This window comes from Felis catus, chromosome C1, assembly GCF_018350175.1.
Source record: "Felis catus isolate Fca126 chromosome C1, F.catus_Fca126_mat1.0, whole genome shotgun sequence".
In the NCBI taxonomy this organism is placed as follows: Eukaryota; Metazoa; Chordata; class Mammalia; order Carnivora; family Felidae; genus Felis; species Felis catus.
Window position 1 is genome coordinate 142,347,302 of NC_058375.1, and position 22,506 is coordinate 142,369,807.

At 42.0% G+C, this 22,506-nt stretch overlaps 1 protein-coding gene across 8 annotated transcripts in view; it reads right to left on the minus strand.

Moving 5' to 3' along the window:
- CACNB4 (calcium voltage-gated channel auxiliary subunit beta 4) overlaps positions 1-22,506 on the minus strand; it is a 257,203-nt gene that overhangs the window by 45,427 nt on the left and 189,270 nt on the right. For 7 of the 8 annotated variants that reach the window (XM_045033810.1, XM_003990762.6, XM_045033811.1 and 4 more), the window contains 3 exons: positions 11,828-11,947; positions 9,873-9,995; positions 383-513 (listed from right to left, as the gene is read on the minus strand). In XM_045033810.1, coding sequence (XP_044889745.1) covers positions 383-513; positions 9,873-9,995; positions 11,828-11,947 — 374 coding nt within the window. Of the gene's footprint in view, positions 1-382; positions 514-9,872; positions 9,996-11,827; positions 11,948-22,506 lie in introns of those variants that run through there. The other variant, XM_045033812.1, reaches the window with a different exon arrangement.

Here is a 22,506-nt window from a genome sequence, read left to right on the forward strand (position 1 = left end):
GCCCGCTTGAGAGAGGGTCTCTGAAAGTTAACCAGGAAGAGCCCTGATGCCAGGTCAGGTCAGGTTCCCACTTACTGTACTGAGAAAGAATGCCCCGTGACCATCACGGAGACCTTAATCTCCAAGCAGGGTTTGCTGAGGCCACAGAAAAATCTCTGCTGTGGAATTCATGGTGATGCCAATGAGGTGAGACTTTAGCATGCAGTGGGGAGAATGAACTCTCTGAAACCCCTCTGTGTCAATGTCAGAAACACCTCATATACAGAAAAGTACCTTTTACTCTCAAAGCATACATATTTAACCTGATGAGCAAACTTGAAAACATCATCTTATTTTTCTACTCACCTCCCAAAATAAGTTTCTAAGAAGGAAGGAGCCTTACCCTCCGTGAAAACGTCCCCTTTTTTGTTCTTGCTGAATCCGTATATTCTCCAGTCTAAGTGGACTTGGGATGAAGCCAATCTCACAGCCCTCTTTCACCAGTCTTCCTATCCACCAATCATTGTTGTATTTCTGGAATGCAGAAATAAAACTGCTATCAATAGTAATTCACTTATCTTCACATTCCATTAATTAATTTCTGGGGGTGAGAAGAACCAAAAATACTCTTTACATTATACTATACTATATTATATATACACACTACATTATATTATACTATGTTATACATATCAGAACATGTATCAACTAAAGCCAAAGTCTACAACCTTTGTATCTAAAGGCCCAGATAGTAAATATTTTAGGCTTTGGAGGCCACATGGTTTCTGGTGCAACTACTTAAATCTGCTATTGTCACATGTTAGTGGCTATAGACAATACATAAACAAATAAGCATTTGCTATGGTTCAGTTAACCTTTTCTTTCCAAAAAAGACAGCAGGCTCTAATCAGCCTGCAGGCCACAGTTTTCCAATCCCTGGACTAAAGTTGGGTCCTAATCTTTGGATTCCTTTGGTCCTTGTCAAGAAGCCCTAGCCAAGTCTTAAGGAATAGATAGTATAGGGATAATTATGCATCAATGTAATTGGAACCCTGGAGAACAAGACAGACAAGTCTGAGATGAAATACACTCAACTGTCTGTTATCTGTCGAAAAGTTTCAGGTAAAGATTCCACAATATTGTCTGTAATCTACTCTCATTGGAGAACTGTAATCTTCCAAACACTGGTTTACAAACTAAGGTCCATCTCACTATCTGCTGAAAAAGGTTATTCTTACAAAAGAAGTATATTGTATATATGTGGAAGTTTTGAAATAATCTCCAGATGGCCTGAAGTTCAATAGAAAAACCAGGATTTCCATTTCAATAAAGTTCCATGACACATAAATTCAGAAAACAAACCCACACAACTGCTTCAGACAATATGGGGTAAGACCCTGTGAATGTGATCCTATTCGGTGGGTCAGCAAAATTGTATTTGGAAATACAGATTTGCTGGAGCCTAAATCAGAAGGTATATTTAATCCAAGCCACCTGCCTCAAAGGAAGGTTTCAGGTAGATGATTTTTAGAATGCAGGTATCAGTCTTATTGTTTACATCCTCCAGAGATGATTCCAAAAACTCTTGTCTTCATCAGCGTGGGGCAAGGTAATTCTCTCTTTTTTTGATCCAAAAAGTATCTGCTTTTTTTCAAAATGAAAAACTATATGTAGTACACTTTGCTTAGCTCAGAGAAAAGGGAAATTTATGTGTATATGACATTGATACACTGTGAAGGAGGAATGGATGGTTTCATTAACTCACTGCAGCATGAAATTCTGCATAGCTTTGAGTAATTCTCAGCAACAGCCTCACACTCAAAAGCAAAATGATATGCCTTACGGATTTGGCCTTTACTATGCACACAGCTCCTACATGAGGCATGCATGGCATGTAGTATGAGACTGCACTGAAGAAATGTGAGTTGACCTAATATAAAATCTTGAACAATCTAAGTCGTGGTTTTTCTATCTTCCCATCTTTTATTTCAGGATAACAGGGCTGAAATAACAGGCCTGTTTATTTTGGAATTAACAAAAGGCAAGAGAGCCCTTTTAGAATCTTTGGTGCACAGGTCTGGAATTCAAATCTTATTGTGGTGGGGACAAAGCAGACTATGAGTCAGAGTGTCCTAGGGTTTAAGTTATTTCCTGAACTTTAACTGAGCCTGCTAGAACGCTAATTTATTAAATGATACCCAAGTGACCTTAAAGGGCTTCCTGAAATGGTTAATGGCAACTTCCCAACCTGTTTTAGCCTAGTTCTAGGAAACAGCGAAAGCTTGGTGATAATCTGGCTCAACGTAAATGAAAAATTCTTTGAGCTACCGGGCGGGAAGTTGCTAAGTACATTCAGGAGCTTAACACACTCGTCATTTGGTGTATGTGATAAGCAGAACTGTAGCTTTTCTTTAAGGTTAGGCTTCTCATTACTGAAAAAAGTGTTTAAAACAGTGCATGAGAGATGGTTTTCTAGATGACAGAAGAGAGAGGAGGCTACAACCTGATTACACAAATGTGTGCAAATGTGGATGTTCCAGGAGCTTGTGCCAGCGTTCTGGGGAGGTCACCTTAGTGTTGCTCCAGTCCTCATTTTCATCTCCCTAACATGATTAGCACTTTCTCTTTCTAAGATGTTTTCTTATCTGTTATCGCAAGCTCTGAAAACAAGTGGCTCTAATCCACATAGGATTACCAGCTCAATACCATCCATCCACCTGCCTGTGTGAAGAGAAAGTCACTGATCAAGGGACATGTAGATCAAAAAGCAACCAACGAGACAAATGGAGAATATTGATGGCATGGAGGAAAGCAATAAAGTACAGCAAGATTGGAATGCAGGTGTGAGTGGGTATGGATAAAATATGTGAGAACCTCTTACCTTTTAAAATTCTGCTTCTCCTTTGAAGCAAGGGGTGTTAGTGACTAATGAACATGGTTTGGTCATTTTTGGTGGAAACGGTGAGACAATCAACTTAACCATTCAGAGGCTGGGGCACATGTTTCAGGCTGAGAGTCCCCGTCTACTAGGCAAATATGGATATCCTCACCACATACACCTTGAGAATGCAGAAGCCATCAAGTCAATGCTACCCCAGCTTCCTGTTACCCATCAAGTCAATGCTACCCCAGCTTCCTGTTACCAAGGCTCTGAACTGTCTGTGCCTTCACCCATCCTTTCCCTGCATGTTACAATAAGTAAGTGGATACCCTGCTGTCAAAAATCTCTCTCCCCTATTCAGGGTTTGGATCCCACCCTTCTTGCTTCCCCCAAAACTTTACTCCATTGCCTATCTTTCCTTTCCCATCAACCTTTCCCTCTCTCTGTTTGTTAATATCAGCCTGTGCAGATGCTCCAAGCGCTTCTCTCTCAAAGAAAACCTCTTTTGACTTCACATCCTCCTCAGTCCACTACCTGGTCTGTGTCAGCTTCCTTGAAAGCATGGTCTGTGTTTACTAAACATACTTCCTAACCCCCTTCCCACTTCATCCCCTTTCATTTGGCTTCCAGACCATGGTCCCAGTGACTTCCATGCTACTGACCACCATGTTGCCGATCCAAAGTTCGTTCCTCACTCCTCATCTTAGGCAACGTGTGACACCATTCACTACGGCTGACTTCTTCCTCCTTTTGTACACACTCCTCTCTTGATGTCTATGTATCGCTCTGTCCCGGTTTTCGTCCTGTATCTCAGGCTTCTCCTTTTTAGTTTCCTTATTTGTTGAGTCATTTCACATAGCCCACCTCTGCAGAATGGAGTTCCTTCAGGTTTGATGCCCAGCTGCCTTCTCTTCTCCCTCTAATCTCCCTTAAGTGACTCTGATCACTGACCCACACAAACTAATGATCTAAATTTACATCTTTGGCCCAACTTTTTTCCTTGGAGCTCCAGATTCTTATATCTAACTTCTACTTGATATCTCCATTGAGATGTCCACTCCTCATCTGTCCTCTTCGCACCCTCATCATCTCCATCCCCATTGATCAATTCATAAACCTTGATTTCCTTGATCATGCTGGATTTCTCCCTCAATCTTAGTTTCTACACCTGACCCATCACCAGCACTCTTCATTGAATGTCTGCAATAGATCTCAAGTCTGTCTACTTCTTTCCATCTCACTGCTGTAATGCTGGCTCAATTCCATTATCTCTCACTGAGAATGGTTCTAATGGGCTCCCTGATTCCATACTTATCCCACTCCAATCCGTGGTCTCTATAACAATCAGAGTAGCTTTAAAAAAAATAATAAATTCATCCCATTCTTCTGCTTTTAAAGTTTTCAATGGTGGGGCGCCTGGGTGGCTCAGTCGGTTAAGTGTCCAACTTCGGTTCAGGTCATGATCTCACCGTTCGTGAGTTTGGGCCCCACATCGGGCCCTGTGCTGACAGCTCAGAGCCTGAAGCCTGCTTTGGATTCTATGTCTCCCTGTCACCCGGCCCCTCCCCTGCCCGCACTGTGTCTCCCTTTCTCTCTGTCTCTCAAACATAAGTAAACATTAAAAAAAAAAGTCTTCAATGGCTTCTCATTCCACTTAGAATAAAATCTGGTCTCATGATCACTTTAAGGTTCTCCTTGACCTGTGCCCCACTTAGTTCTATAACGGTCTCCTACTACAGGTCCCTTGTTTATTGCATTCCAGCCATATGGCCTTCTTCTAGTTAACTGATTGTGCCAGGCTATTTTCCTACTACAGGGCCTTTGCACATAGTGTTTCCTTTCCCTAGAAGGCCTCCTTTTAATCGTTTTAATGCTGGCTCCTCTTCATCCCTCAGGTGTCTGCTTAACAGTCATGTTCTTTAAAAGGCCTTCTCTGGTCACCTCTGTATTTAAAAGTATATATAGGGGCGCCTGGGTGGCGCAGTCGGTTAAGTGTCCGACTTCAGTTCAGGTCACGATCTTGCGGCCCATGAGTTCGAGCCCCGCGTCAGGCTCTGGGCTGATGGCTCAGAGCCTGGAGCCTACTTCTGATTCTGTGTCTCCTTCTCTCTCTGCCCCTCCCCCCTTCATGCTTTGTGTCTCTCTGTCTCAAAAATAAATAAACGTTAAAAAAAATTAAAGTTTTTAAAAAATAAAAAAATAAAAAAAATAAAAGTATATATAACCTCCTCATCCCTATATTTTAATTTTTTTTAGCATCTGCTTCATTTTTTTCCCCAAAGACATAATTTGGAAGTATTTGTTCATTATCTGTCTCCCCACTAGAATTTAAGTCCATGAGGGAAGGAAATCTGTCTGCTTTTTTTATAGCTGTCAGACAACATCTGCCAGGGCCTGGCACATACTAAATGTTCAAGAACTGTATCTTGAACGAGTAACTTAACAAAGGAATCAAATGTACAGCCTCAACCAGCTCACATGGGCACAGCAAAGAGAGACATCTGTAGACATCCAGATGTTTGACCTACTTGCTATCAAGTGGTTAAAATGTTAAAACTATGTACGTCTTGGTGTCAATGATGCCATCTTAGAATGCAGAGTTTCTTTCTTTTTTTTTATGAAATTTATTGTCAAATTGGTTTCCGTACAACATCCAGTGCTCATCCCAAAAGATTCCCTCTTTAATACCCATCACCTGCCCTCCCCACCCTCCCACCCCCCATCAACCCTCAGTTTGTTCTTAGTTTTTTAGAGTCTCTTATGCTTTGGCTCTCTCCCACTCTAACCTCTTTTTTTTTTTTTTCCTTCCCCTCCCCCATGGGTTTCTGTTAAGTTTCTCAGGATCCACATAAGAGTGAAAACATATGGTATCTGTCTTTCTCTGTATGGCTTATTTCACTTAGCATCACACTCTCCAGTTTCATCCACATTGCTACAAAGGGCCATATTTCATTCTTTCTCATTGCCACGTAGTACTCCATTGTGTATATAAACCACAATTTCTTTATCCATTCATCAGTTGATGGAGATTTAGGCTCTTTCCATAATTTGGCTATTGTTGAGAGTGCTGCTATAAACGTTGGGGTACAAGTGCCCCTAGAATGCAGAGTTTCAAAGACAATGATTTTCAAAATTGTTACATATTTAGCATGCACATCACGTTTTAGACTGTGGGATAAGTGCAGGTATCTCAGCAACCTGGAGTGATAGGTTTATGTTGACCACACTCCTGTTTCACTTTACTGTTCCCCCTGTACACTCTTTCCTAAGACCCATTTTCTAACACCTCCCTCTAAGCAGTGTCACTGGAGACCAGCAAGCCTACATGCCCTCTGATGTTAAGCCCCTGAGTCCAACGGGAAGTCCTGTGCAGAACAAGAAAGGCAAGACTGTGCTCCTGACTTGACCTAGTTCTTGTGACCATCTCCCAGATGCCATCCTCACCACCCCCCACCGCCACCCATCCCAGCCCCTCATTCAATCAGCGATGGTTTTTCCATCCAATATATTTCACTAGGTTCATTATCTCAGTATGGGAAACATGCTGAAATCTTCCCTGTTTAAAAAAAACTAAAAAACAGGGGCGCCTGTGTGGCTCAGTGGGTTAAGCTTCCGACTTTGCCTCAGGTCATGATCTTATGGTTCATGAGTTTGAGCCCTGCATTGGGCTCTGTGCTGACAGCTCAGAGCCTGGAGCCTGCTTTGGATTCTGTGTCTCCCTCTCTCTCTGCCCCTTCCCCATTCACACATACTCTCTCTCTCTCTCTCAAAAAATGAATAAACAATAAAAAAATTTGGGGGGAGGCACAAAAACAGATACTCAGATCAATGGGACAGAATAGAGAACCCAGAAATGGGCCCACAAACATATGGCCAACTAATCTTTGACAAAGCAGGAAAGAATATCCAATGGAATAAAGACAATTGCTTCAGCAAATGGTGCTGAGAAAACTGGACAGCGACATTTAGAAAAATGAACCTGGACCACTTTCTTACACCATACACAAAAATCAACACAAAATGGATGAAAGACCTCAATGTAAGACAGGAAGCCATCAAAATCCTCGAGGAGAAAGCAGGCAAAAACCTCTTTGGCCTCGGCCGCAGCAACTTCTTACTCAACACGTCTCCAGAGGTAAGGGAAACAAAAGCAAAAATGAACTATTGGGACCTCAAACCATCAAAATAAAAAGCTTCTACACAGCAAAGGAAACAATCAGTAAAACTAAAAGGCAACCGACACAATGGGAGAAGATATTTGCAAATGACATATCAGATAAAGGGTTAGTATCCAAAATCTATAAAGAACTTCTCAAACTCAACACCCAAAAAACAAATAATCCAGTGAAGAAATGGGCAAAAGACATGAATAGACACTTCTCCAAAGAAGACATCCAAACAACACATGAAAAAATGCTCAACATCACTCATCATCAGGGAAATACAAATCAAAACCACAATGAGATACCACCTCACACCTGTCAGAATGGCTACATTAATAACTCAGGCAACAACAGATGTTGGCAAGGATGGGAGAGAGAGGATCTCTTTTGCACTGCTGGTGGGAATGTAAACTGGTGCAGCCACTCTGGAAAACAGTATGGAGGTTCCTCAAAAAATTAAAAATAGAACTACCCTATGACCCAGCAATTGCACTACTAGGCATTATCCAAGGGATACAGGTGTGCTGTTTCAAAGGGACACATGCACCCCCATGTTTATAGCACTGCTATCAACAATAGCCAAAGTATGGAAAGAGCCCAAATGTCCATTGATGGATGAATGGATAAAGAAGATGTGGTATACACACACACACACACACACACACACACACACACACACACACACAATATGGAATATTACTCGACAATTAAAAGAAATGAGATCTTGTCATTTGCAACTACATGGATGGAACTAGACGATATTATGCTAAGTGAAATTAGTCAGAGGAAAACAAATATAATGTGACTTCATTCATATGAGGACTTTAAGATACAAAACAGATGAACATAAGGGAAGTGAAGTAAAAATTATATAAAAACAGGGAGGGGGACAAAACATAAGAAACTCTTAAATATGGAGAACAAACAGAGGGTTATTGGAGAGGGTGTGGAAGGGGGGATGGGCTATATGGGTAAGGGGCATTAAGGAATCTACTCCTGAAGTCATTGTTGCACTATATGCTAACTAACTTCATTGCAAACTAAACAATAAATAAGTTAATTAGTTTTTTAAAAAGGTAAAAAAAATTTTTTTTAATAAAAACAAATACAAATTTAAAAACACTGCTTCAATTCTATGTTACTTGTCTCTGGCAAGAATGTATTCTCCTTTTCAACTCAAAGCATTTAGGAAGAGCAAATTGCAGTTCCTCTCCTCTGGCCTTCAGATTATGTGGGTAAAGTCCTATTAAGTGTCTTTTTAAAAATAAAAATTTCATGTTTACTTATTTTTGAGGTGGAGGGAGGGACAGAGAGAGAAGGAGACACAGAATCCAAAGCAGGTGCCAATCTCCAAACTGTCAGCACGGAGCCTGACATGGGGCTCAAACCCACGAACCGTGAAATCATTACCTAAGCCACTCAGGTGCCCCAAAGGCCTATTAAGTGTCTTCACTGGGGTTTCAGAGTACCCCAGACACAGTGTACCTAAAAGCCAATTCATAACCACATCCACCCTGCAACAGGCGTCTCCCCTCTCTGCCTTCTTTATTTTGAAAGCTGACACTGCCCATCTACCCTTTCTAGCAAGCTGTAAAGCCTTTCTCCATCCTTCCTTTCTATTTCGCTTTCTCTGATATCCCTTCCCCATGTGAAGTCTCCCAATCCTGTCTGTCTGCCTTGTCATTCTCCCTCCAAGCTGCTCCCTCTCTCCAGCCTCTCTGCTGCAACCTTAGTTCAGCCTCTACAATACTCCCTGGACCATCAGAGTTATTATGCTAAGATCCAAGGCTGGTTGTAACTGTCCATTATTTAAAATTCCTCTTCAGCCCACTGGCTGGTGATAAAGTCCAGTTTTCTTGTTAGGGCCAAAGAGGTCTTTTCTTATCAGGCCCCTGCCTCTGAGACCTGGCTCATCCCCTGCACCACTCCCTATTTACTGCCCTCCAGCCATGCTGCAATGCTCCTGGCTGTCCCTTCCACCAGATGCCACCCCCATCCCACCCAGCCTGAATGTCCTCAGGCTTTACCACTTCTGTAGAGCTCTCTGGCCCTGTGATCCTCCTCCCCACCAGCCAGGTGGTCCCTCCTGCTCCTTCTTCAGGCTCCCACAACACCCATTCAGTTTTACTATAATAGAATTTGTCATCCTTGGCAGAAACTAGGTGCCTGTTAGTCTTTTCCACCAGATTCGGAGCTCCCGGGCAGTGGGGACAGCGAGCCTTCATCTCCAATCTCTCAGTGCCCTGCACAATGTCTGAGATGAAGTAGGATTTCAATTTAGAGTGACTAAACGGAAGTTTTTGATGTAATTATTCCACCTTTCAAGTTGCAAGGCCTCAAGTCCTTCTTGTACTGCTCAATCCTTTAAGCTTTCTGTTTCCCCAAAGTCCTCTGCCCTCTTCTTAGCTTTAATACTCTAATGATTATAATGTCTAGTGTCAGTTCCAAGGTCAAGGTCCACAGGATTACAGCACAGATGTTTGTAATTAAAATATCCCTTGTAAATGGTGCCTCATGAGTAGGGCACCATGCCACCAAATTCACATTTCCCTAAGTTGGATCCATAGATCTGTGGCTCTGCAGTCATACAAGGTGGTTAAAAGGTGACCAGGAGACCACAGGTCTGTCTTAAATCCGTCCTATGATGACGGTGATCCAATATTTTCAATGTGTGATAATGCAAGCGATGATGTCAGTCTTCTAAATCTCAGTGAGAATGAATGGATTTGGAAAGCCCACCAAATTAAATGAGGTAACACCCTGGCAGTTCCTCAGGGCTCCTCTCTAGTTTGGCACAGAGTGGATTCGAGCTCTGGCCTTGCGGCAGTTGCAGAGAATCCTACATTTACCTCTTTAATGTGGAGAAAGTCCTTGGCATCAAAGGAGATGGCCGTGCTTGGAACAGGCACATCCTCATCCAACGCGCCACAGTAGCTCACGTTCGTCTTCACAGCAAATGCTACAGGCTTGGACTTCGGGCAGAACCATGGTGTGAGGATGGGGGAGGAAGACAGAGCAGGATTTTTCATATTGAAAAGTATAATAAGATAATTGATAGTACCAGGCCGGAAGGGAAACCACTTTTCAAACAGGTGTCTCCAATGGGTTCCCTGGCAGCATAGAGAAATCTGTAGCAATGACTCTAACGGTGATTCAACCAGATCAGCCCAACCATTTCCCCCCTCTGTGGTACTTCCCAGCATCCTAAAGACAGAATTCTACCCTAAAGTATTGGGGACGGATGGAAAGATGGAAAGAGGCTCTCTGCTTTCTCCTCTCGTCCTAAGCTTATGTTTGTTTTTTAAAATGATAACCAGTGTCCCTTGGGATACAGGAAACGTGTGCTAGGTCTTACATTAAAAGGTGGTGGTGGGAGTAAAATAAATAGTTTTGAAATAGCCTCCTATTTCTGAAAACCTGTGGGATCTCATTCAGTAGAATACCTTGTCCTGTCAGGAAAAAAGAAAGGCCATTCAGGGGGTAGACAGCAAGGACAAACATCATCTTCTCTCTAGGTAACAAAAGCCGGTTCTGAAACTCTGTTGAGACCAATTCCTCCTCGGCAAAGTGCTTAGGCTGGTGCAGCCTCACAGAGGCTCAGCAAACCAACAGCCTGAGCTGACGGCACTGTGGCCGCCATCTGGGTGACCACAGAGGCCACAAAACACTCTGAAAGAAAACTAAAACAAAAATTAAACACAAATGAGAACACGAGGTTCCTGCAATCTGGGGCTACTTTGTTAGTGGCTCATTGTTTGTGCTGAGAATGTGAGTGGGGGGCAACAGCTGAGGGGAGACCCCAGCTAGGGTCTCACTTTCACGGGCACCACCCCAAACCCCCTTTGGCTAACCGAGCACAGACAGCATGGGTGTTACAGCAAATGAAGACGCCTCATTCTCCTCTTACTACTCTCATAAGATTTTATTATAAAAACAGAAAAAGGAAGGAATTCATATTATTTGAGTTTCAGTTTTTCTTCTAAAAATAAGAAAGATTGGATCAATATGCTTTAAGAAGTCTGTCATGGAAGGCAAGGAAGAGAAGCCGGCGATGACCCCCGTCTTATATTTTGCTATTATGCATAAAACCTCATCTGACAAAGGAATTCTACGCTAAAAAACAAAAACAAGAAGTTTGAGAGACACAGAATGGGAGATCTCTAGTGACTGTTCCGATTCTAAGATTCAAAAATGCAATTTGCTCCTGTGGCCTCTTGTGGGTACAGAGGTTTGGGGCTGGGGGGGGGGTCATCCTTTTGTGTGATATCTGAAGTTCGGCAATGCCTTCTACTGCTCATCTTTGCTGAAATGCTAGTAGTTGTTCAAAGCTCTGAACGTCACCCTGAACTTGAGACAGGAGACTGAAACCAAGAGGCAACTGGTAGAGAGACCCACAGGGAAACCCACAGAACGATAGTGCACGTGTAGCCTGTGATGAAGGCTGAGGTCACGGACAATGAGGGGTCAGGAACAGATAGAGAACCTGTACCTTAGGAGGCTCTCTGCCAACACTGGGAGCGGCATGCTTAATATTAGCCACAACCGTGAAGTTGGAATATAGCCGATAATTGAGCCCCAAACCTAACACAAAGGGTGAAGAAGGATCTGTACCTCAGGAAATGGCCCCCTGGGAAAGTTACTAACCTCTCTTAGGGGATGAATGGATCAGGGAGCCTTGAAATCTGGTGCCTCATTAGGATGATCCTAAAATGACTGTTCCAGAGGAATTTGAGGCAGGGGAAGAGCAGCTGATACCTGCTGAGCAACATGACACTTTGGAACCCAAGAGGGGCAAGAAAGTCACCTTTGCTCTCTCAAGCTGGATAGCGGCTTGTTGCTCTCTCTCTTGCCGAATCGCTTCCCGATCCTCTTCCAAAGAGACATCGGAGTCAGACGGCCTGCTCGTGTAGGAATCCGCTGAACCCTGGAAAGGAGAACCCACAGTGGTTTAAATGAGGTGATGTGGAGCTTCTTAAACTGTCACGTCCATAACAGCATCCTGGAATGAGTTCTTTTCACTTGCATGGGGTTTGATGCACACACTCTGTGCCTCTGTTGCAGGTATACATTTAGACAGCAGAACATAGTGAAGCATCTGAGGGATCCGGAAGGTAGGAATGTTGTGAAGGAAAAGAGTTTGACTAGATTAAGCGCTAGGAAGTGAACTGCGATGAAAATTATGTGATATTTGGTCCCAATTCTTCTTGCTTTATGCTATGTTTATATTAAGCTCACATTAATTTGTAGACCTGAAGTTTCATTCCATTCTCTTATACATACATCTAAAGGAAAAAGAGGCTCCGCTTATGACAAGAGCTAAATTCTACCTGTATCTCGGACTACAGAAGATAGATTTGTCTAAGGTTGCAATACAGGCAAGCAGAATCCTGCATTAGCACATGAGTTCCAGTTCCAGCATCCACACCATCGAACTCTTTCACTGTGAAAATTTCAGTCATTGTCCTATAGTAGCCATACCTGGTCACTATGGCCACTAAGCCATGAGCCTTGAGGATGAAAACAAGGATGTCCTCAACTGAAGCACACAACCTAGAAGGGCTATTTGAGCAACACTGAAATCCAGTCTGACAGAAGTGACAAGGTACTGGGGGTGCCCAGCATCACTCAGTATTCATGCTGTAAGAGCTGAGAACTACGGCAGCTAGTTAAAAGTTAAAAACAAACAAACAAACAAACAAACAAACAAACACCTCTTTGTTTGCCTCTGATTGCTAAAGGAACATCACTGTGACAGTTTCCTTAAGCTGGCATTACCAGTTGATATTTGCATAGATGACGGCATTTACACAGCAAAGGTATTGATGGAACTGGTGTATTTGGCATTTTTCATAAATCATGCACAGATTTTGAAAAGCATAGCTTAATCCATATAGCTGTGAATTTGTTATCCACCTCAGAAAAGAACTCTAAGAATGGTTGACCGCTGAAATGGATCTTTTGAAAGTTTTTCTAAGCTTAGAAATGTTACCATTAGCACAGATTCTCCTGGTAGCCTAGAACAGTAACTCCTGATCAGAGGTTTAATCAGAATACCCGATAGACACTGGTTCTAAATTCTGCCTCTGCAACGTACTTTTGAAAACCTTATGCAAGTGACTTCGGCCACTCCAGACTCAGTCTCCTCATCCACACAATGGGGCACTGCTTGCTTCAAAGAATTAAATGGAATAAGACATAATGAACAGCTAATATTTACTTAGCCCTCACTATCATAGTAGCACAGAGCTAGGGGCTTATCTCTCTGAATCCTTGTAGCAGTGTAGAAGCTGAGATTCAAACTTGGGTAGTCCAACCTTCAAACCAGCAGTTTCAAACCCTACATACACTGAGCTGCACTGGATATTAAAATATTTACTCCAGGATCTGGCATCTGGTAAGCACATAATAAATGGCCATTCTCATTCCTATTTCCTGGTCCTGACAGCTCTACATTGATTAAAAATTAACAGATTTTAATCATTCTTTCAACTCACTCATAATATATATTCATAATAGCCCATCTTGAAATGTATCCGTTTTTCTTATTGTATTTGTTGCCAAGAAAACACGATGGCTTTCCCCCAGCTCTGTTGAAATATAATTGACATGCAGCATTGTGTAAGGTTAAGGTATACAATTTTTTTGATTTGATATATACTGCAAAATGATTACACTTTAAGTTTGATAACTACCATGTGCCCAAATCCATGCACTTTTGAAAATGCCCTTTATGGAGGAAATGGATTTGTTAACCAAATTATAACCAAATTCTTCTGTGCAAACCTACTGGGGAAAAATTTGGACCTACAAAATGGATAAATACAGAGCAACGGACTATTCTCTAGATTCCTCATTACTGGAAAAAAAAAAAAAAGAGCTACCTTGCAATCTTTAAACAAATTCTCTTAGAACACAACTTTTGTCCAGATGCATAAAATCCAGAGTAAGAGAGAAAGAAAACAGCATTCCTAAAATATATATGAGAAGAGTTTTGAGTTAGTTCTAGGGAATGCTTTGCTGCAGTGTGATATGTGCAGTAGATCTTTCTAAGGTACTGGACTGGCTACATGAAGATGTCTGGACTATAACATGATTATGATGCAGGAAGTCAGGAAGGAGGCACTTGCCTTGTTTTGAAAACATGCTGGGGAGGCTAATAGTGAGCACAGGCCACAAGCAAGCAGGCTGCCTGCTGGAGCGGTGGGGTGAACGGCTAGAATACACAATCTACTGTTGACACAAGGAGACGGCTAATTCCCAAAACAACCTTAATGACTTTTCAAATCCTGGCCTTCCGTCATCTCTGAGCACACAAGAAGCAACTCAAGGATTCCTGCAAATGAACTTTACTTTGAAATGTGAACAAGACTGAAAATTTCACGATTATTTAATAAGTTCTACTATTGCCAAATATGTAAAAGCAGAAACTTCTGTTTACTTCCCTATTTCTAAGAATATCGGTTGAAGGAAAGATAAAGCACTGGGGTATCCATTTTCACAATTACAGTTGTTCCATCATTTCAGCATTTACTCTGCTTTTTCTTTTTCTTTCTTTCTTTTCTTTCAATGCTGGCTACATTCTTTGAATATGGAAATCACTGCTGCTGTGTCTCAGGATCCTAGGGAAAACAGAGGTCCAACGTCAAGAGCCCAAATTTGGCCCATGGACGTCTTCTGCTGGCTTGGTACAGAATTGGTTTCTTGTTTTTATTTATTTGTTTTGTCTTGTTTCAGCCGGGTGAAAGAGAGGAGAGACATATCCCAGGGGAAAGGAAGGAAAGGAAAACAAAAAGGATCTGCATTATTTATAAAGACTCAGAACAATAGAGCCACCAAGAGGCAAGAGGAGAGTGCCAGGCCAGACCAGAGGAAGGATCTGGAAGGGAGGGGGCTACAGGAAGCTTAGTACAACTGAGGGTTGGAGGGACTACCAGAGAGATGGTTAAACATTTGTGATCAGGCACAGGGACCTGGCAAGAAGAGAACAACGCTAGATGCTGAGAGGATATAAGTGAAGATGTAAAGGTTACTAGCTCTGGCAAAAGCTGGAAAATGCAGCCCCATCAGCTTTTCATTTTCCAGAATTCCATTTCATAAAATAGGTGAAGAGCGAGCTAACCAGCTTATCAAGTGAGACAAGCCTGTACAAGAGGCACAACAGGGGCTCGCCTCAAAAATTCCTAAGCAGACACCACTGCAAGTCACATCCTGAAGATTCCAATGAACCAAGTAAAATCAGGAATAAAAATGGAAATAAATGCTGCAAATCTCTTCATAAATATCATATTGTATGTAGACGTGTATATACAGGCATACACGTATATGCATATATGTCATTTTAAAAGCATCTTGGTGAACACCAAGAGAGAAACGCACTATCTTTTCATTAACCTAAGGTTTGGCGTCTCCGCCCGCCTTTTATTCAATATTGAAAACAGATTCATGCCTTTCAGGAATCCTTTTGAGTACAAAATACAAAACACTGATAGAAACATTGGGAAATCGGTTTCCCGTTGTCCTGGAAGAAGGAAAGTGACCTCAAGTCAAGCAATGGAAGGACTTCTTCTCAGAGAAAGGGCACGATGTAGGGGAGAGTGCTACCATGTGCTGGTGGGTCAGACAGTGTTACATTTAACACTCTTGCCAGTTCTCACTGGCTGTGGATCTTGGGCAACTTTGTTTTAACTTTCTGACTCTCAATTTCCTCCCCTGTGAGATGAGGATAATAGTAGACACCTTGCAGAATTTCCCAGTGTTTGGTTAGAGACAGAGCATCACTTCTTTTACCATCAATAGGGAAATTCAGGAAATTCCACCAACTAATCTTTGACTCACTAAAATTCTGGACAGCTTTCAACATTAAATTTGTGGCTGCCCCAGAGTTTTAGGGTTTACATCTTGCTCTTTAAAAAAACAAAACAAAACAAAACAACAGCGTTTCTAAGGCATAATTTATATACCATTAAATTCACACATTTTAAATGTACAATTCAATGATTTTTAATAAACTTACAGAACTCAATTTAGACCACAATCTTGTATTAGAGTATCTCTACCACCTCCAAAGAGACCTATGCCATCTGGGCATCCACTTACTTACTTTGTCCTTTTATTATTTTTTTTTAATGTTTATTTATTTCAAGAGAGATTGAGTAAATGTGCACATGCACGCATGTGGGAGAGAGGCAGAGAGAGCGAGAATCCCAAGCAGGCTCCATGCTGTCAGCACAGAGACTGACGCTGGGTTCAATCTCACTAACCATGAGATCACGACCTAAGCTGAAATTAAGACTCAGATGCTTAACCAACTGAGCTGCCCAGGGTCCCCTTACCTTGCCCTTTTAAAACTGAAATATACTCTCTCTCTTTATATGTAATTTTGATATTTGTATTTTATTATTTTACTTTATTATTTATATTTTGTGAGTATTTTACTATTATGTCATTAAACTAGATTAAGGAGGAGGGAAAGTTCACAAATGTTTGATATTAAAATGCACCAATAGCGGAACAGAATCTTGTTCTTGCCGGAACTTCTGGGCTTTCGGGTCAGACAGTCCTGGGCCTCTCACTTGGTAGCTCAGCTGTTCGTTCACTGAACCACTGGTCAGGTTCTGCAGTGTCCACTATGTGAGAGGAGAATGGCTTAACTTTCAGAAATTCTTTCCTCATCTGCAAAGTGGAAATGAAACCCTTCAGGGTTATTTTGGAGAATTAATAAGAGACCATAGCACAACAAAGTGAACAAGCATAATAATGGCATGTACTAAACCCACGCTGTCCAGGAGAACTTTCTGCAATGATGGATGCTCTTTCTATGGGTGCAGTCCAATATGGTAGCCACTGGTCACAGGTGGTTATGGAACACTTGAAATGTGACTAGTGAGACCAACAAACTAGATTTTTCACTTAATTTTTAAATGCTTAAAATTTTATTTTACTTCAATTAATTTAAATAGCCACATGTAGTCAGTGGCTACCATATTGAGCTGCGTGAGAAATAAGCCCACTGACCCAATCAAAAGAGGGACTGGGAGCACAATGAAGCAAGGCTTTAATCAATGTTCTTGCAAGAGCAGATGTCTGATGGACAGGCACACTGGGGTAAGTTACAGCAGGCAATTTATCCCCTAGCATACAAATCCCTCCCCTGGTTCCTCATTGGCTGAGTACTACAGAGGTTACAGCCTTACCCGGATGTCACCTATGCCCATGTAAGGCAAAAAGTCATCTGATTGGAACAAATATACATTCCTTGAGGTGACGCAGAGACTTCAGTTCTCTGGCGTGTGCTCATTGCAAAGCCCGCAAAACAGAGAGGGGAAGAACCAGAAAGCGATGTGCCAGGGTTTGGGACTCCATTGTGGCAGGGCCAGGTGGTGGGGATGGGAGGCTCATACGTTTTCCAATAGGTTGTAAGCCTATTGTTAATTAGACAGCACAGCTTTTACTCGGTACTTCTGAAAATGAATCATCTCCCTTCCTTCTCACAAGCTGTGCAGTAGCAGACATTCCACATGTCAGTTTCGCTTCCAGATCAGATAAGTGAATGTTCAACTTGGTGTAAATTTGGTATGTTAATAGCTGCACTGAGTGGACTAAATGACAGTGGAATGTCCACAGAAACCTGTCCCTCCCAACAGATTTGAGTTTGTTTCTCTCCAACGAGCTTGCAATGACTGGGAGGATGCACTTTTCCACACTGCAGAAGAACAAACCCTTTCCGGATTACTTTCCAAGATTTCCCAGGGTAGAAGGATGAATAGCCCACTCACAAGGCTGCCCTAGGCAAAAAGGTCTCTTAGGCATCCCTTATGTTTACAACCTACCCCCACTTTCTTACAGATGCTTTCTTTTCCCTCACCCCTTTCACCCTTGGAGATGAAGGGTCCAGGCTGCATCTCCAAGTATGCAGGCCTTGGCAGTGTCTGGCACACTGCACAGCCTGAGTTTTGTTGAAAGAAAGACACTCTTGCTCCCATAAAAATCTATCTATTCTCTATTCCATGATTTTAAGTTCTAAGATGGCTGGTTAAGTTCTAAGATGGCTGATCAAAGTTTATGCTTACTGGGTGTGATGGTAATTGTTAGCAGTCCCACCCCCAAAACATGAGTGGGTTTTTTTTTTTTTAGTTTAGTTTTATTTATTTTGAAACAGAGATAGAGAATGGGCAAAGGAGAGGCAGAGAGACAGGGACAGAATCCTAAGCAGGCTCTGTGCTGTCAGCACAGAGACTGATGCGGGGCTTGAACTCCTAAACTGTGAGATCATGACCTGAGCCGATACCAAGAGTCAGATGCTTAACTGACTGAGCAACCCAAGTGCCCCATGATTTTTTTTTTTTTAAGAATTGTGGTTTTCAATGCCTTAAACCAAAGCACTGCATAGTGTGTGCATTCTCAGCACTTTGGCAGAACAAGGACCTTTTGAAACTATACCTTAGAGATGACAATTTAACTTTGCTTTAAGTTACCTTCTGCCATTTCTTATAATTAGGAGGTTGGTTGAAAGAATGAGGCAGCTCTGCAGCCCACTTCTACCGGACAGAAGACCTGAAGGCCAACCACAGCCATAAATCCAAGCTTTGTTTTGGGGCTTCAAAGAGCAGTCAAGTGCAGCAAAGCAATATGACAAATGCTTACTCAACCCTTACTTTATGTTGAAACAGGGAAACTGGATGCCCTTTTTTTTTTTTCTTTGTTCCTTTTCCAGCTTCTATTCTTGTTAGGGCCTGCATGCCCACCCCACTCTACACATGCCTGGTAATGCAAACAGCATATGTCCTCCTTGTAAGGGATAAAGAGATAATGGTATCTTTGGAGTCTTTCAGCACAAGAGATAACATCTAAGGAGTGACCAGGTGGGGTCATCATAAATGTTCTCCAAGACCACTGACTCCAAAGATCTGACTTCAGGGAATGAGCGACTTGTGAAGGACCCCTGGACCTGTCCTTGCTCTGACCAGTTCCTGGATGCCTAAGAGTGACATGTGTACCAGATCACAATCATCGATAAAATCCTAGACTCCAAAGATGAAACTCATGCTCTTTTCCTTTCTGAGTCTCCCAGATGTTCTGTCCACAGCTCTCTTTCTATATCTATATCTTCAGTAAACTCTGCTTTCACTTCCTGCTGGCTCCCATTTGACTTCCATCTTGCATAAAGCTAAGGACCTTCTTGGCTAGTCCTGTGGGACCCTCTTTCTGGGTCCTTGGACCTGACCTGCTGGCATCAATGTGAATTACTAACTATGGACTTTATATTATCCTATCAATCCTATGAAGTAGGTTATAATTATCCCCATTTTGCATATGAGGCATCTGAAGCTCTTAGCCAGTAAGAAACTTCCTCCATGCCACTCTCACAGGGCATTGTGCAGGGGGCAGGAGTGTGGCTAGAATCTTTTTAAAAAATTTCCCCTACAAAATCAGATGCAAAAACTTATGTCCAATATTTTAGTTGCCTTCAGTAAACCAAAACAACATTCTGCAATATTTTAACACTGATCATATACTAAAATTCAGTAATTTGGAATGACAGATGTAGGTAAAGAAATGAGAATCCGAGGTCATAAAAAGTGAATTGCAGGCTACTTTTCAAAAGACATGTTTGCTAACTCCACATAGTATCTCTAGATTATTAAAGTTTTGGTTTGTGGATTTCTTTGAGCATCTGTTCTAACGACAGGATTTTGCTAACTCCACATAGTATCTCTAGATTATTAAAGTTTTGGTTTGTGGATTTCTTTGAGCATCTGTTCTAACGACAGGATTTTGCTAACTCCACATAGTATCTCTAGATTATTAAAGTTTTGGTTTGTGGATTTCTTTGAGCATCTGTTCTAATGACAGGATTTTGATGCTGCATTTTAGTTACTGGTAGGAAATTCGAAGGTACCTTTGAGAGCTTTCTTTTTCTCTTAAATGATAACTCCTTCAACTGTGTTGACACTACATATCTATAGACTATGTCTTATAATTAAATTGTAATTATATATAAATATATAGTTAAAAAGAAAATGCCTACTTTGAATGATCTCATTAGTGGAATCCAAATTAATGGGTTCTAATATAAGTGTTTTACACAATTTATTTAAAAGGAAGTAATATTCATTTAGCAAACTTAACCAACCTCACCCTTCTTGTTGACTAGTTTGACAATTGCTGTAATTGACTAATTTCAGATTGCTATTTCTTTCGCTTGCGGAGAAGACCCATTAACGGAGGTACGAGAACAGCAGAAGAATGTCAACTGACCTCACAAGTACAAAGAGGGAAGTGACAAAAAGGCCTCGATGGAGACGGACAGGAAATCTGCATCAGCCAGAGCCATGTAGGTGCTGTGGGAAAGGAGAAGTTGAAATGTGGGCTGAAGAGCAGATTTGCAAACTAATCACTGGTGATGATGGTAACCAGGGCAGCGGATTCTTTCTATACTGGGCTACTATAAGAGCTGCAATTTCATACAGTTCTACTTAAGATACTGGGGGAATATCAAAAGATAAAGATTACTTCCTGTAGATGGTATCGGGCAAAAACTGCTCTGATAATTAGTGCCTAATATTATACACGTATGTAAAAAGTGCTGCATCAGTGAACACAATTAGTAGTAAGTCAAATCCCGTCTGGGAGACTGAGTGTAGCATAACTTGAAAAGGTCATGATCAGGGTCTTTTTGGGCATCCAATAAGAAATTGTATCCTAAAGGTGGGGATGGTGAGATTACGGGGCTCACTCGCCTTTTGGGAAGGCGGAAGTGATCACCTGCTGGGAAGGTGGCCTCAAGCAATCAGCTTTACCACAGTACAGGCCACAGAACAACTTCATGGGCCACCGAGCTGCCACCCCAGCAACCACCCCTGCCTGGTCAAAACTTAGCGAGAGCTTCTGACCAATCCATGTGACACAGGTGAGTGCCTTGGCGGCTCCACCTGACTAAGCCCAGCCCTGGCACCTGTAAGCGGTAGCCACCGCACAAGGTCTTTATTCAAGGGCAGCAGCTAGAGCAGTACTAATCTAGTTCCCGCTGAGGCGTTAAAAAGGAAATGACAGTATTTGCTCAGGAAACCCTGGATATGCTGCTGGTAGATGCAGCCCTGGATACTGATGAGGTGACTAATAGTTTCTTGTAAATGTGGACTTCTATGGCCCTTCTGGAAGTGCTTCCTTCTCATGTTGCCCCATAGTGGTTTGCAAAGTAACCCACCAAACACTACTTTTATATTGTGGTCTATTTTTGAAAATCATATTCGAGATATGACAGTAAATATGTTTCTCCTAAAAGTAGCTCCAGGCAATCACTTACATCTTAAAAAAAAAAAAAAAAAAAAGACCTTTCCTTCTAGCATATAAGGGGAGGGATAATACAGGCTGGTTTAGAAGAGAAGAAAAACGTATGGAAAGACTTAAACCTCTCCTGTATATTATTTCTGTAGCCTCAGAAACTGATGAGAAAGTACCTTTAATTCTCTGGAAATATTTTCATTCATTCAATTTCTCATTGAGTGAATGTGTTTTGACCGCTAAGGAATCGAGGTGTGTTGTCAAGAAGCAGAAATGCTTCCCTCAGGGACAGCCGCAGGTATAACAGAAGCCACAGGGAAGCATCTACTTCATTTCAGACGGAGACCGTGTCTTACCAGCTTTTGTTGTCCTCGGAGCGTCCAGCACAAAGCCTTGTACCTCAGGGGAGCTCAAAACCACTTACTGAATGAAAGAGTACATTAACCTCAAATGGAAATTTTGATAGGCAACATTAAATATGAATAATCATTATAATATCAAAAACAATAGTAACCGATATCATTTGCTGAGCACTTACTATGTCCATATATACGTACTATGGTTAAAGTGAAGCCTTTTGTTAATTGTGCTCTTTGGAAAAGAATATTTCCTGTTCCTGCGAAAAGGCCCAGCAAAGAAGGCTAGATTGGTATGAGATTTTCTCTTTGGTTGCCAGACAATCTCCTAAATTTGTGAAACCTGTCGGTGTTAAGTTAAAAACAAGATGATATAATCTCGTGGAGTTGTTTACACTTAGGTACAAATGCTATTATTAGACAGTGACTGATTTGAGGATATTTGAGAGGTGTCGTGGGTCCCTTCTCTTCAGGCAGAACACCTGCCACTCTAGGTCAGAGCTGTGTCAACGCTTCCAGTAGCTTAATGTCACAGAACTTGTACCCTAGGCAGCCGTATTCCTTACACATTTGCTATCCCTCTGCTCTTTGGAACCTCGAAAACGACTACACAGTGCCCAGCCCTCCTCATCAGTGTGGACCAACCCCATTTGGAGCGGGGAGTGGCCAGAGCTCACACCCTTCCCCTGGGGTAGTGCCCTTCCTCCCCAGCGCTTCAGAAGTGGGAGGAGATGAAAGTGAGGCTTGTTTTTTGACTCCCATCTGATAATTCTGAGTTGGAGCACAGGAGGTAGAGGAAAAGGACTTATTCTTAGGTCAACCTTTGGAACCAGGAAATGAAGCT